The sequence below is a fragment of the Canis lupus genome, chromosome 17, assembly GCF_003254725.2.
Source record: "Canis lupus dingo isolate Sandy chromosome 17, ASM325472v2, whole genome shotgun sequence".
NCBI lineage: Eukaryota > Metazoa > Chordata > Mammalia > Carnivora > Canidae > Canis > Canis lupus.
In genome coordinates, this window is record NC_064259.1 from 48,427,785 (window position 1) to 48,443,220 (window position 15,436).

The 15,436-nt window shown below is 49.5% G+C and overlaps 1 protein-coding gene across 1 annotated transcript in view; it reads right to left on the reverse strand.

Moving 5' to 3' along the window:
* HK2 (hexokinase 2) overlaps positions 1 to 15,184 on the reverse strand; it is a 62,657-nt gene extending 47,473 nt beyond the window's left edge. Inside the window, exon 1 of the mRNA XM_025453704.3 lies at positions 14,671 to 15,184. Coding sequence (XP_025309489.1) covers positions 14,671 to 14,733 — 63 coding nt within the window. The 5' untranslated portion in view covers positions 14,734 to 15,184. The remainder of the gene's footprint in view (positions 1 to 14,670) is intronic.
* Between the last annotated feature and the right edge of the window lie 252 nt (positions 15,185 to 15,436).

The window sequence follows — 15,436 nt, forward strand, 5'->3', positions numbered from 1 at the left end:
AGTCACTGGCATAAATGAGGAACATAAAACTCTATCTACTCCTTCTCTTTTTCTCTTAGACTCCCCACTGGCCAATGGCACCCTCAGAGGCTAGCAAGGACATTTCTTAACCCTACCCTAGTCACATCCAGAGTTAACAAAACAGAGGCTGTTTCCCCAAATTGTTCCTTCTCTTTCTGTGGTTGAGTGTGTGGCCTATCACACTGGACTGCCTCTCTTTAAAACCCTATCCGGGAGAAAGAGGGAAAGAAAGGGGCTTTCCAAGCTGGAGAGACCAAGGTAGCCTGCCTTGGAAGCAAATGAAGGCCGCTTGCCTGCCTGGAAGCAAGCATGTGTATTAAAGAGAAAGAGATAGCAGTTTTAAATGACACCTCTTTAGCAATCTTGAGATTAGAACTTCCTCATTGGGCAAATTTGGTCATCTTTCTTCCTGTAACACACCAGTCTGAAACGCCTGTTTCCTCTAGAGAACTGGGAGTAGAGGCAGGGAAAGTTCGAATGAGAAATTAACCCCATACTCTTGATGAAATAAAACAGCAACCCAAAATGAGAAGCCCATACCCACATTTCCTCAAGACTAGCACTAAAAGGAGGGGAAATCATGCAAAGAGTGGATAGAGCAGGCCAACCTCCATTCAGAGGATCCCCCTCAATGTGTGCAGTGGCCTGGTGGAGCAGACAGAGCCCTGGCTAGGTATGCGGAAGCCCTGAAAAGAAAGGCCTAGAAGTAGCTGGAAAGGGACCTCAGAAAAACTGAGGCCAGGGGGTAGCCTTGACCAAGGTCACACAGTTAAGGCTACAGTGTAGATCACCTAGACACCTTCCTCTATTATCAAGAATAATAAAGGACAGTCTTACTGTTAGTCCACCAGGGCCCATGTCATCTTAGAGGCAACCCCAGTTGAATGACTGGTGGCCACTGCCTAGATCCTAGAGTGACTCTTTCTGGTCCCAGAGTGAAAATGGTCCTGATCAAACTATTCATACCCAGAAAAGAACAATATTTTGATCCTGACAGCTGGTTATATAAAGTACTACAAATCCTACCTTGAATACCTTCCTTAAGAGGTTTCAAAGGGAGGGAAGTGTAGAAGAAACTTCAAATTTCAACACCTGTAAGATTTGTATCATTCAACCCCAGAATCTCTGGTCACTGCTGCAACCTCATCTTCTCCCATTGTACAGCTTTCATTGAAAACCAATTATATGCAAAGCACTTCAGTGTACGGGAACATAATTTTAAAAGAAGTCAATTCTGGGGGCTCCTGAGTAACTTGGTCAGTTAAGCGTCAGACTCTTTTGATTTGGGCCCAGGTCATGATCTCAGGGTCATGGGATCGAGCCCCTCATCAGGCTCCATGCTGAGCAATGAGCCTGCTAAAGATTCCCTCTTTCCCTCCCCTTCTGCCCCTGCCCGCTTCCCCTTCATGTTTTGCGTGTGCTCTTGCTATCTCTCTTGCTCTCAAATAAACAAATAATAAAGGAAATCACTTCTAGAAATGGATAGTAATGATGGTTGTAGGACAATGTAATGAACTGTATACTTTATACACACACACACACACAATTTTTTTAAAGAACTCAAGATTCATGTTCTCTAGGACTTTTTACAAGAAAGGACAGAATTCAGCTCATATTATAGACCCAATAAATGTCTCTGAATTGAACAGAGGGATGGATCTCAGTAGATAACAAAGGCAAAGGCAAGGTGGCCCATGGAAGTATTACAGGTGTAAGTGGCCCATGAAAACAGCAAGCTGGGGAGACTGTGTTCTGGGATAAGAATATATATATCCAACATACATGTCAGTGGATATATGGTGACCTAGAGAGGAGGGGTATCCTGTGAAAGGGCTCAAGACAGTGTGGGCCAATGTCTTGGAAGGACATTATGAATTCCAGGACCAGCACGCTACTGTATTACATTAACTCTCTCTGTGATGTCTTTGTATTAATCTGATTGAAACCTACCGCTTTTAATCAGAGGATCATGGGAAGGAACTGTGTAAAGTCGCTGTGTTGTTTACTGACCAGTTAATTCCTGTAGGGTTTGGCTCCAGGATAAAGTCTGGCTGCCCAGAGTTACTGCTTTCTGCTACAGGCCAATGAAATTCAAACCACTGACTCTAAGACAGCTGTCCTTTTTGCCTGGACTGTCAGGAAGCTCAGAGCTTTGCTCTCAGCTCCAGTGAACTATCCCTCATGTAAGTATGTCAGTAGTTATCCCTGCCTGCTCCCCGCCCCCCACTTTTTTTAAAGATTTTATTCATTTATTCATAAGAAACACCGAGAGAGAGGCAGAGACAGAGCGAGAAGCAGGCTCCCTGCAGGGAGCCTGATGTGGGACTCGATCCCAGGACTCCAGGATCACACCCTGGGCTGAAGGCAGATGCTCAACCGCTGAGCCACCCAGGGATCCCTCTGCCTGCCCCTCTTACTGAAAGCTGAGCTCTATCACCTAATCCTTTTAGTAAGGAGACAAAAGAACTAATATAGGATCAAGCAAACCCTCATCAGTCATCTCTACAGTACACATCCTCCTGAAAATGAAATTCAAGTGAACAAATAAGGTAAGAAAGCATAAAAGCGTCAGGGCTGAGGACACAGGGACACTGAAGCAAAGGACTTTCTTTCTCCAGGCTTTGCATATTTCTGATTTAATAACCCAGAACCTTCTCTCCAGAAGACGCCAGATGCACAGTAGCTAATTCCTACCTTTTAGCTTCTTCCTGACCCCAAGCAGACCAGCTGACTGAATTCCAGCTTTCCTAGCACTCTGGTTCTTGTCCCAAAGATATAATCAGGTCATATATACAGAAATTAGGCAAAGGCTTCAAGGCTCCAACCTAACTTCCCGAAAGGAAATTTAGGAAAGACCACATCCTCTTGAAAGGCTTTGACTGGTCTCATCCGCTTTAATTCAAACCAGTCAAAATTGGGTTGGGGGTGCAGGGACAGGGATACTATACAGCAGGCAAGAAGACACTACCTACCATCACATCCAGCCACATATATAGATGAATCTCACAATATAAAATCGGGCAAGAAAAGCCAGACATGGGACGTCTGGGTGGCCCCACAGTTGAGCATCTATCTGCCCTTGGTTCAGGGAGTGATCCTAGAGTCCTGGGATCAAGTCCCACATCAGGCTCCCTGCAGGGAACCTGCTTCTCCCTCTGCCTGTGTCTCTGCCTCTCTCTGTGTGTCTTTTATGAATAAATAAAATCTTTAAAAAATAGAGAGGCCAGACACAAAAGTAGACATATCTTATGAGTCTATTCTTCTGAAGCACAGAAATAGAGCTCTGCTGACAGAAGGTGGGATAGTGTAATCACTCTGTGCTGCTAATGATCTATTACTGGATCTGGGTGGTGGTTACCTGGTGTTTTCAGTTTCCTATGTATACTATACTTCCATTTTTAAAAATAGGAAGAAAAAAGGGCAAGGTCCTGATTAGGCCCTGGTCTACCCACTACACATGGCCAGAGGGCCCAAGAGATCAAAGGAGGCTGTAAGAGGTCAAACCAGGGGGAAGAGCCAGGATCTAAATGCAGCCACACATAGCCTTCCAGTAGGCTGACACAGGCTTACAGCTTCATTTCAAAAGAATTTGTTTCTTGCATTACTCCTTTGCCAGTGCCACCTCAAATCTTTGACAACGAAAACCAAACCTCAGAGAAGCTTCCCCAAACCAAGGGCCGGCCAAGTCCCTGGCAGGACTCACTACATCCAGTGGTCAGCTGAGTGCCCTAACCTGGGGCACAGGTGTGCCCATCCTGGGAAAGCCAGGTAACTACTGTCAGTGACCTCATTAATAATAATACCTTCACAGACTTCTCCTGGGAGGACCAGGGCTGTGCAAAGAGCAGCAAGTTTATTCTGTAATGGTGCCAAGGCAAGGCCAGATGTCTCTGATTAAAAAAAAAAAAAAAAAAAAAGAATGAAAACAAAAAAAAAGATAAACTGAGGAGGAAAAGACACAGCAGTTCCTCGATTCTTTAAGACTCCCTTCTCTGAAAGGCACCTAACCAATAGTAACAGGTCTGCCAGAACACTTTCCTCAGATGCGACGCGGCGGACGTCGCAGGGGCCACCAGGCCACCTCGGGGAGATTCCAGCTGACGCACCATGAGCTCACAAGCCCAGGGTGCCAGGGTGAGTGTGGAGCTGACCCAGGAGGCTTACAGGCCACGCCCCCCGGATCCTGTTGCACCTTGGTGAGTCACAGGCTTTCCTGTTCTTCCAGTTCTTGCCTCAGCTGCCTGGAGTTACCGCCAGACAGACCTCAGGCAGCAGCACCCCTTCAGGGGTCCAGGAGATGGGCATCTGGGACACCAGTCTTGGGAGCCTCCTGCCCTCACACATTCTGGGCCAGCTGTGAGGCAGCAGTGCAAGAATATGTTCTGATGCACAAGACCCTGGCACAGTTCATTTACACACCATTGATGGAGGATGCTAACTGGAGAGGGCCCCGGCCAGGGGCTGAGGGCACCAGTCTTTGCCTGCAAGGGGCTCAGTCTATTGGTGTCAGGTAAATACATTAGCAAGTAATTACAAACTGAAGGTAAGGCCAGAGTAGGCAGTTTTTTTCCCTGTAATAAAATACAGATTTATAACACTTAAACATGCATGTGTCAATACTATTCTAAGGAGTGTCTCAAAAAGGATAGAAATGTGTATATGTTGACCCCACACCTAGAATGTTCTCCTCCTCTGGCCTAACAAACTCCTACTTTGCCCTTCAGGGCCCAGCACAAATGGCCTCTCCCCAAATTCCCAGCTGCTAACACACTTTTGACACCTTATGTCCCCTGCTCTCGCTGGCCCTTGCTGGTCCCAGAGGACTAAAAGCACCAACTACATGTTCCCAACTTCATGTTTGTGATTCCAGCAGCTCTCTCAGTACTGCGATATAGTAGGTACTGAAGTCATAGGTCATGGTCACGTACAAGGGTCTATGAGTGTGCAGTGGGAGGCAGTGGGAGGCAGTGGAGAGTAACCTGGGTGACGGGGAGAGTTGGCCATTCCAGAATGCCCAGGAGCTCAGAGCCTGACCCTGTTTTTCAGGCCTGAGCCCTCACTGCTTGTGACTCTGGGGGCAGCATGTTTTCCTCTCCAGCTGCCTGTTCAGTCCCCCTGGGTCCCCTAAGGGTCAGACTCTGCCTCCCCTGGACAGCCCCATGACAGGGACCAGAGTCTGCCCGAGCCTCTCGTCCCACAGGGACATCTGAACTCCCTACTCCCGCCTGCTGCCAAGTGTCCCCTCAATCCCTGTGGATCTGTCGCTTGGCACCATGGCACCCCAGACCTTCCCAGTCTGCCCCACTCATCCCACAAGCACCAAAGGCAAGGCAACCATATACCCCAGATTGTCCAGGACAATCTCAGTTTATGCTGAGGCAGCAGCCTAAGTATTAACAGTGTCTCCGTTTACTCTCAAAAGTGGCCCAGTTTGGACAAATTATAGGGTTCCTCTAGGTACAGGCCACAAAGCAAATCCTGCCTTTGTTCTTGGGGAGCCCACACCTGACTGATGAGAAGAGCTCATGCTGCACGACTGGTGCCAAAAAGGAAATGGGGACCAAGAAACTGGGTTCCTGCTCTGGGGCTTGTCCTATATAAAGTTGGGCTGGTCACTCAGTAGACAGCACCTGGTTTCCTCATCTATAAAATGAAAGACTGGAACTAAATGATCCAAAGGTCCCTTCCCAACTGACACCTGACTCATAGCCCCATGAAAAATGGAACAAGTGACCTGTCTCCAGTTGTCCCAGGCAGCTCATGCTGGGGTCGGGGGTCTGGGTTCTGAGGTCAGACTGAAATTCAGGTTTGCCCTTGTGCAAGGTACTATCCCTTTTCTTTGCCTTGGTGTCTTCATCTGAATAATAGCTAATAATAATGTCTACCAGGGTGGGCTGCTTCCAGGGCGGGCTACTTCAGGATGGCCAGAGTTAGAGTGCACAGACAGAGCCCAGCACTTAGTAGTGTTTGTTATTTGAAAAGCTTTAGAAATTGGTGGGGGTGGGGGAGATGGAACTGATGAGACATGGCTAGAAGGCTTCATTGCAAGGTTGACAGAAAAATTTGGAAGGAAGAAAGAGAAGAAAATCTCTCAAATGGGAAAAAAGAAAAGTGCAGTTTCGCCATGCCCTTGTTTAACCCTAGTGGCTTATCTGGCTTCATTCCTTTATCAGACAATATGGAGATGCCAGAGGAAGAGTCTAGGAATAAGGCCTTTCAAGAACATTGAACATACCTCCATGATAGAACCACTGAGGTAAGGGTGAGGAGAATCAGGAAGGCTGGCTGGGTGGGTACCAAGGGCCAGGGTCTCAGCATGACTCACTCTCTTAGTTAACTCCAAAATAAATTTTAACCAAGATCTCTCCAAATAAGGAACATAGGGAAATGCTCTGAGACCCATACACAAAAGTGCAAAAAGTATGGCCACTCCTAAGAGAGGGCAACATTTCAGGGAAACAAGGCCAAGACTCCCACCTGGGTTTGGACAAGCCAAAGCCTGTACAGGAACAAGGGGAGGAGAAAGTGGGTTCCACAGAGGGTTGCCTTGAGCTTTGTCAAGAGGCAGGGGCACCTGAGTATCAGGAGGGGCCACAGTGGACAGCCCAGAGTCCGCATGAGGGGCCAAGAGCTCTCTGCTCACACCCAAGATGGCAAGACACACTCCTCCTGATTTGCCAAAAGACTGTGGGAATGATGGTTCCCTTCAGTGAAATTCTAGGGGTCAGTGGGACCAAAACCTACCATGACCTGGTCCTATGACTCAACAGCCCAGGGTACACAGCCCCCACAAGCAGTTTCCCCAGCAAGAAGCCAGAATCTGGGGCAGAGGTGAGGAGAGTAAGCAAGCATCTCACTGGCCAACTACAGTGTAAGTGGGCCTCAGCAACTGCCCTGGGAGCCTCTGCCCTTTGGTGTGGGGGACTGAAGAGGAGGGGACTAGGTTTCTACAGTGAAAAGGATGGAACTAATGCTATGGTCAGTCATGCCTTCCAGTGAGGATGCTTTAATCTGTGGTACAATGACTGTGGCATCACACACACACACACACACACACACACACACACACACCCTACCCCCCACAGTGGGGAGGCTACTTCCCAGGGGACCCAAAAGAAAGCAAGTTAGAGAAAGAACTCAGGAATGGTTCTCCTATGCCCAGGAAAGAGACAGTTTTCTCTGTTTTTTTTTTTTTTTTAAGATTTTTTTTATTTATTCATGAGACACAGAGAGAGGCAAAGACACAGGCAGAGGGAGAAGCAGGCTCCCTCTGGGGAGCCTAATATGGGACTCGATCCCAGAACCCTGGGATCACGCTCCGAGCCAAAGGCAGATGCTCACTGAAGCCACCCAGGGGCCCCAGAAAGAGACAGTTTTAGAAGGCAGAGAGGGCAGCGAGGACACTTCCTTATCCCTCAGCCTCACGAAATTTCCATCTCTGTCCTCCTTGTCTTCTACTCAACCCGACATCAGATGGCATCAATGTTCCAGGACCCATATGTCCTAAAAGCCCTTGGGAAAAAAGAAACAGGGCCTCTTTTGCTCCTGCCCAGATGGACAGCACCGTAGGGTATCTAAGAATGTAGTACTATATGTATGTAGTCTTCTATGTACTAATATTTAACACATACAGAGTTGACTATGTGTCAAGCACAGCTCTAAGAGCTTCACATATACTAACTCTCTTTAATCCCTACAGTAACCTATGAGGGTGTTATCCAAAAACTCTCCACTTTACCAGAGGAGGAAACCAAGACCTGGAAAGATTAAATTAACTAACCCAAGTTCACAGGGCTGGTTACATAAGGCAGGACTCAATCCTGGGAGACTGACTCTATCACTCCCCATACAGCCCCTTCCAATATGACTGTTGGAGTGGCCCTTAATGAGTATCACTAGCCCTGCTTCTCTGTTCCCAGCTAGAGCAGCACCTGGGCTCATGTTCCGCCAGGCTCATCGGCTTTGTTCACAAGTCTGATGGATGCTTGGCCTCGGTGGAAATCCCAGCAACAATCAGGTAAGAGTCTCCTGGGGACAACTGAGCAGACTTCTCTCCCACTGGCTTCCTGCAGTGCTTACATTGTAGGCATTTTATTGGTGGAAGGCAGAAAAACAGTAACCCAGGTAACCCACCCTTCTTCAACCAGGGGTCATGGACATCTGCTGACTGCTGTGGCCTGCAAACTTCACCTCAAATTCATCTATTCGTCTTTTGTAAAAGGCCACTCACCACCATGATCTCTTCACAACCTGCGAGCTGAAAGCCAAGGTCCTGGTTACAGCTACTATTAACTAGCTGTGTGATCATGAACAATGTGCTATAAAGCTAAAGGAAGGGATGAACTATGTTCTTCTAACACAGTTTCTCAACCTACGGATATTTAGGGCCAAAAATGTCTTTGTTGCAAGGGGTTTTCCTGTGCACTCTAAGATTGAGTAGGTCCCTTGCCTCTACCTCCTAGAGGCAGCAACACATCCTGACCCACCTACCTGGTGACAGACAAAAATGTCTCCAGACATACCAAAGCCCACTGGAGGGCAAAATTGCTAACACTTGAAAACTATGGCTCAAAAGAAGTCATAACAAAAACAAAACAAAACAAATAGAATACAGGTTTTGGCTCTATAAACTTGGGAGGCTGGGAATTTTTCCTCTTTATTATAGGTTGGCATACAGATAGCCCCTCATAAAAGATTGTGTGGCCCAAAATGCCAACAGCACCAAGGCTGAAACACCTGCTTTAGGAGTAAAGCAGAAAGAGCCACTCCAGTGCAAGGAAGTATGGCCTGTCCCTTATGAGCATATGATATTAAGACTCAGGCAATGAACTCTGGGATCTGATCTGCTCTCTGCCACCCCCCACCCCTCATTCCACCCCTGGCCCCCCACTGCTTTGGAAAGGAAAAGACAGACAACACACAGTGTTGGAAAACAAACCAAACTTGCTGACTTCAAAATTCAACAATGATAATGAGGAACCCATTATCAAGAGTCGTCTTGTAAAGAAATATCTGAACAAAGGGCATCAGTTTTCTAGGGTTCCTGAGGTCTTTTAGTACATCAGATCTCCTTAGGCTGGCTGCCAGATTTTGAGAAAACTGTTGTGAATTGTGCTGTTTTGATTTCCCCTGGAAAAGGGCCCCTAACTGCCCTCAAACTCCTCAGGGTGCTGGAAACGTTCATCTTTGAAAAGTGATGTTTGAAAAAAAAAAAAAAAAGTTGGCTTTGTCTGAGGAGCCTCAGAGGGAATTTTAATTAACTCAATGGTAAAGAAAAGTGCTTCCTAGCACTGTCTGAAATAGTAACTGGCCAAACAAAAATAAATAGCAAAAAGCTACAAAATATTCCTCCTACCATCAAATGCTTTTGAGCAGGGAAGGGACAGTATTAAGACACTAAGTATTATGTACACAGTGAACAAATGAGAAACCGTATCTGTCAATGTCAGTTAACTGGGTCAAGAATAATCTTAGTGAGGTTGTGGTCAGTAGTTTACTCCTGCTACTTTAAACCCTTCCCAGAAGATTAAATGGCACATAGTAGGTGCTCAAGGCACACCAGTCAAGGCTCCCTTCAGGTCTCCAACCTCTTACCTCGTGATGCTCCCACTCTTGGCTGCTGCCTTATCTCACTAGACAACTGAAAGGTATCTGAGTTTCAGTTTCTCACATCATAGCCAGAGGGCCTGGTACCCCCAGTAAGTTCTCAAAAAACATTGAAACTCTTCATCTTTCTTGACTCTTGGGGGCTCTCTGTTGAATTTTCTGCCTCCAAGATATCCACCCCCCCATAAGAGTTGAAAGCCACCCCTCCCTCACCCAGAAAAGAGCCCAAGTGAGCTATCTATATTCCATAATCAGAGTGAAAATATGACACCACTCTATGCATGTTAAAACAATTTGGCGAAGGTCTAAAGCAAGGCATGCATACTTCATTTCACTTCTACAGTTAAAACTCATTCTCACTCCTAAGAGGCAAAAATCCTTTATCTTGAATATTAATTATACAACAGTTAATAAAAAAGAATCCTCTATCTCTCCACAGAGAGGACAGAGCCTTGATTGCTAGAAGACAGGAAAACACCTTTACCCTCCCCTTCTCCCTCCCTGTGTCCCCCACCCATTCCCTTTCTCCTCAGGATCAGCCTCAGGGTCAGGATCAGCCTCAGGCCTTAATGAAAGAAAAGCCCACCACCTTTCTTTTTTTTTTTTTTTTAATCTTTTAAAATATTTTTATTTTTTATATTATGATTTTTTAATAATAAAATTTTTTATTGGTGTTCAATTTGCCAACATATAGAATAACACCCAGTGCTCATCCCGTCAAGTGCCCCCCTCAGTGCCCGCCACCCAGTCACCCCCACCCCCTGCCCTCCTCCCCTTCCACCACCCCTTGTTCGTTTCCCAGAGTTAGGAGTCTTCCATGTTCTGTCTCCCTTTCTGATATTTCCTACCCATTTCTTCTCCCTTTCCCTCTATTCCCTTTCACTATTATTTATATTCCCCAAATGAATGAGACCATATAGTGTTTGTCCTTCTCCGATTGACTTATTTCACTCAACATAATACCCTCCAGTTCTATCCACGTCGAAGCAAATGGTGGGTATTTGCTTCGAATGGATAAAGAAGATGTTTATGTATACAATGAAATATTACTCAGCCCACCACCTTTCTTAATGTCCCTCTATCCACTCATCCCTTCAGCCCGGTACCAGCCATCCCCCAACCTGCCTCTCACTCTCCTCTTCTGGCAGCCCTAGCTCAGCTTGTCTCCAGAAAGGTCCCCTCCCTTTTCCTCACACTCACTAAGTACCTCATCAGTGGCCAGAAATAGTGGCTACAAAGGTGAGCAGCCAGGATTCTCGCTGCCCTGAGGAAGGAACTAGAACTGAAAACCACCTGGTCTAATGCATGGTGGGCTGATAAAAATGCCATGATGGGGGCACCTGGGTGGCTCCATCATTTAAATGTCTGCCTTCGGCTCAGGTCATGGTCCCAGGGACCTGGGATCAAGCCCCCATGGGGCTCCTTGCTCAGAGGGGAGTCTGCTTCTCCCTCTGCCTCTGCCCCTCCCTCCACTCATACTCTCTGTCTTTCTCAAATAAAATCTTGAAAAAAAAAAAAAAAAAAAAAAAACCATTGGTCATAAGAACTCCCATTAAAAAAAAAAAAAATGCCACGATAGAGCAAAAGCACCTCGTGTGAAGAGCATGGCATTCAAAGGAAGGGTGATCCAAGTCCTTGGGGAGTGAAGGGGTCAAGGCGCATTCAACCAGCAGGGTTAAAAGGCTTCTGAAATGTTCCAGTCTGACTTCAAAAAGAGACTGGAAACAGAGAAACCCTAGGAGGCCTCTGAATTAAGCCAGAGACTGGTTGACAAATGTGTAGCAATCAGAAAGGAAAGTCAATGAAATGAGTCCAGAGCTCCCAGCCAGAATAGCCAGAGGGTAGTGGTGCCATTAATATAACCAAGAGAAGAGCTAGTTGCATTTCTGGGCATGCTGAGTGACAGTGCTGCCAGCATCCCAGAGTGAATGCAGACACAGGCCAGGATGGAGTTGACTATTGTTCTCAGGAGCAGGTGAGTGTGGTCAAGAGCATGGGGCTCTGGAGCCCAACTGCATGGCTTTAATTCCCAGCTCTTACAAAAAAATCTAGTGACCTTGGACAAGTTCCTGTGCCTTTGTTCCTTACCAGTAAAACAGGGATGCTGATAATAACCGCATCTACTTTGTGAGGTGAGGTTGTTAACATTAATGCGCTAACACATGTAAAGAGCTTAAACCAGTGCCTGGTACACAGTAAGTGCTTTATATGTTTGCTCTTGAGTTTCAAAGCATCAATCAGCAAATGTTAGCAAATAACCCTTACTCTCCTCTTAATGGTACAAAACACTGGACTTGTTCATCAGGAGACAAGGTGGGTGGGGACTAGTTCTAGGTAGGTGAATCTAAGTTTTCCATGCCTCCAACTACAACCCCGAATATGTAAGATAATGATTTCAGGAGAGTCCAAATCAAGGCTTTTTCAAAAGACTCTCTAAAATTAAAACTCAAGCTTCAGCCTTCTCTCCTAATTTGTTCTTGTAGCAGGAACTGAAAAAGAGGCTTCTAGGGGCACTTGGGTGGCTCAGTCAGTTAACTGACCTTGACCTCAGCTCAGATCTTGATCTCAAGGTCCTGAGTTCAAGCCCCACCCTGGGCTCCACACTGGGCGTGCAGTGGAGCCTCCTTAAAAAAAGAAATAAAGAGGGATCCCTGGGTGGCGCAGCGGTTTTGGCGCTTGCCTTTGGCCCAGGGCGCGATCCTGGAGACCCGGGATCGAATCCCACGTCGGGCTCCTGGCATGGAGCCTGCTACTCCCTCTGCCTCTCTCTCTCTCTCTCTCTCTCTGTGACTATCATAAATAAATAAAAATTAAAAAAAAAAAAAAGAAATAAAGAAAAGATAATTCCAAAATATTCTCTGATTCTCTTTCTACTTCCTATCTAATGGCAGCTGTAATCAAACAGCTTTACTCAATTACGTCTAGAGACCAAGTCCCAGATTCTGATACCTGGTAAATTAAAGGCCTGACTCTATTGTGCCCCCATTGGTAATTTAGAGGAAGGACACCCAGTGTCCACCCAGACACTTCACAGGCTAAAAGGAAGCTGTGAGTGTAGATAAGAGTAGCCTACAAAAGACACATTCTACTTTACCGTGTTTAATCATCACAACTCCATAAAGTGGACAAGTCTGCTGCTGTCACTCCTGTTTTATAAAAAGAAACCAACAGTCCAAAGAGGCAAAGTGACTTGCTCAGGGTCCTGTGGTTAATAAATGACAAAAGAGAGATTAGAACTCATTTCCAGATACCCCAGCTTATTAATTCTCTTTCCAATCTGGGACAAAAGAGATGATCACCATACCAGGACAGTTTGAGTCTTAGCCTCCTTCCTCTGGATTAGGGGAGAGTAAATTGGTAAAAGAATTAAAATGTCCTGGAGTGATATTCACACGACTGAGAAGACCTTCACCAAATTAATAATCCTCCAGCTTCCTACTTTAGGATTGCCAAGGGATGAGTCTTGCCCAAGGGTTAACTCACTTCTTGGGCAGAGAAGCCCAAAGAAGATGCCAAGATCCTACCGGCTCACACATACATTCTTAAACTGAAATAAAGTGCAGAGCAGGGCCACATCCCAGGAGTGAGAGAGCAGCAATCTTTTATTTCGAAGCAGAGTAAAACTCAACTAAACCAGCCGCCCACTCCTCCCTACTCCAGTCTGAGGCTAAATATTGCCATGCTTTATTTGGGGGTTCACCTGCCACCGCTCTGAAAACACGAGGGTAACCCACCATCCTCTCCTTTGCTCTCGGAACCCCCAGGATGGGAGTACGAGCCCGTCGCGGCGCCGAACAATTATATCAAGATATTCTCCCAAAATGCGTTCCCTCTAAGACAACAGAAATCTCAAGTATGTAATTGGGCAACGCTGTCATTGCCTCACAGCTCTGGACACCCCCACCGCCGCCCAGCCCGTCCCCTCTTCTCAAGTCCTAGCTGAGGTCCAGGGTCAGGTGCCCGTCCTGAAATCCCGGTATTTCAGAAACTCAATGCTCCCCAGGGTGATAGCGCCTCGGGCCCAGCCCCGGCCCCGGCCCCACCCCCACCCCACGCCCGGAGGCACCTAGAGCTGGGCTCCCGGCGGGGCCAGAAGCTCTTTCTTATGCAAATGACCTGGCCCCGGAGCCCGGGCCTCGGGGGCCGCCGGGCCCGAGGTGGGCAGACCTGTCAGAGCCTAGGGCAGGGAAAAAGCTCCCTGACGTAACGAAAACTTTCCAAAGAAGACGGGAAAGCGGGGCGGGGGTGGGGGTGGGGGTGGGGGGTCCCCTTCGAGTAACTTTCAGTTGCACACCAACCAAAGCTCGCCTCCTACTTGGAGGCGGGCGCCGGGGACTCCGGGTCCCGAGGCACCTCTGGAGGAGAGTGCACGCCCCTCGCGGGGCCTCCGTTCCGGGGAGGGGGCGCGGCGGGCGGAGCTCCCCGGCCCGGCTCCCGGCTCCCGGCTCCGGCTCCCGGCTCCGGCTCCCGGCTCCCTCCCGGACGGGCCTCTGCCCCAGCGCACCTCCGCAGGCCCCGAGGAACGCCGAGGGGAGCCGTGCGTCCCCAGAACGCTGTCCTTCCGCACTGGAGCCCCCCACCCCGGCATCCCACGTGGCGGCGGGGCCTCCCCCCACCCCCACCAGCCACGATTCTCCCCCACGTGCTCTCGCCGGAACTCCGGCAGCGAAAAGGGGGCTCCTCCCACGTGGGCCTCGCAGTCTCAGACTACGTGCCGGGTGACCCGCCCCTCCAGCGAGGGAGAAAAAAAAAAGCGCGACTGCGCGCAGGATGGCAGGAAGGCGGAGAGCCGCGCGGTGCGCGAGCCCCGGCGCCTCGCACGCGCGCACACGCCTGCCCGTGCCTAGCGGACGTGGCTCCTCGCGCCCCGGGGTTGCCCGGCGGCCCTGACTTTTTCCGCGTCCTCCAGCACGAATGCGGAGGAAGCGGTTCCCCGCAGGGGCGAGGAGGAGCGTCGCGGCCGGCCGGGGCCCCAAAGTGGGGGCCGGGGACCACGCAACTTTGCCAAAGGCGAGCCAGCCGCCCCTGCACGCGCTCACTGACCTTCTGCACCTGGTCGTGGTTGAGCTCCGTGAAGAAGTAGGCGAGCAGATGCGAGGCGATCATCCTGCCGCGCGCGGCCTGACGGCGCCGAGTTAGGAAGCCGAGGTTGGTGAGAGCGCGTGCGGGGGAAGAGCGCAGCGCGGTCCGACCGCTTTGTATCCGGGCTCGGCGGCCCGGCGGGGAGCCGCGAACCGGGCGGCACGGAAAAGAAGGCGATGGCACGCCCAGCTGGAGAGTCTGGAGTCTCCAGAAATCGGTCTGGGGAGTCCCGATTGCTAGAAGGCGCCCAAAAATCACTGCCGGGACGTGGCGGGCTGCCCCACCGCTGAGGCGCTAACTCCTCCACGGGATCACTGGAGGCTCAACTTGGGAAGAATCTCGGTCCGGCCTCCCTTGGGCGAGCGGACCCCTCCGGCTCCCGCGCGCGCTGCCCTTGCCCACGGCTCTCCTCCGCGCGATGACACGGCGGCGCTGGCGGCAGCCCGGGACTTCTGCTCGCGAGTTTCGTGCAACAATGTGGCTTATTGAGGGGCTGCCGGCTCGCGGGCCTCCGGGCGGGTGACGCGCGCGCGCCCATTGGCTGCAGGGGGAGGGTGTGTGCGCCCACGGGCCGCCCGCCGCCGCGGCGCAGCCAATCCGTGCGCACGGCCCGCGGGCGCGGCCCCTCCGACACCCGAGCCGGCAAACTGGAGGGGCGCGCCCGGGGCAGGGGGCGGGGCCGGGCGGCCGGGATGGGACGTGTGGTCCGTGGCGAGAGGCTGGGACG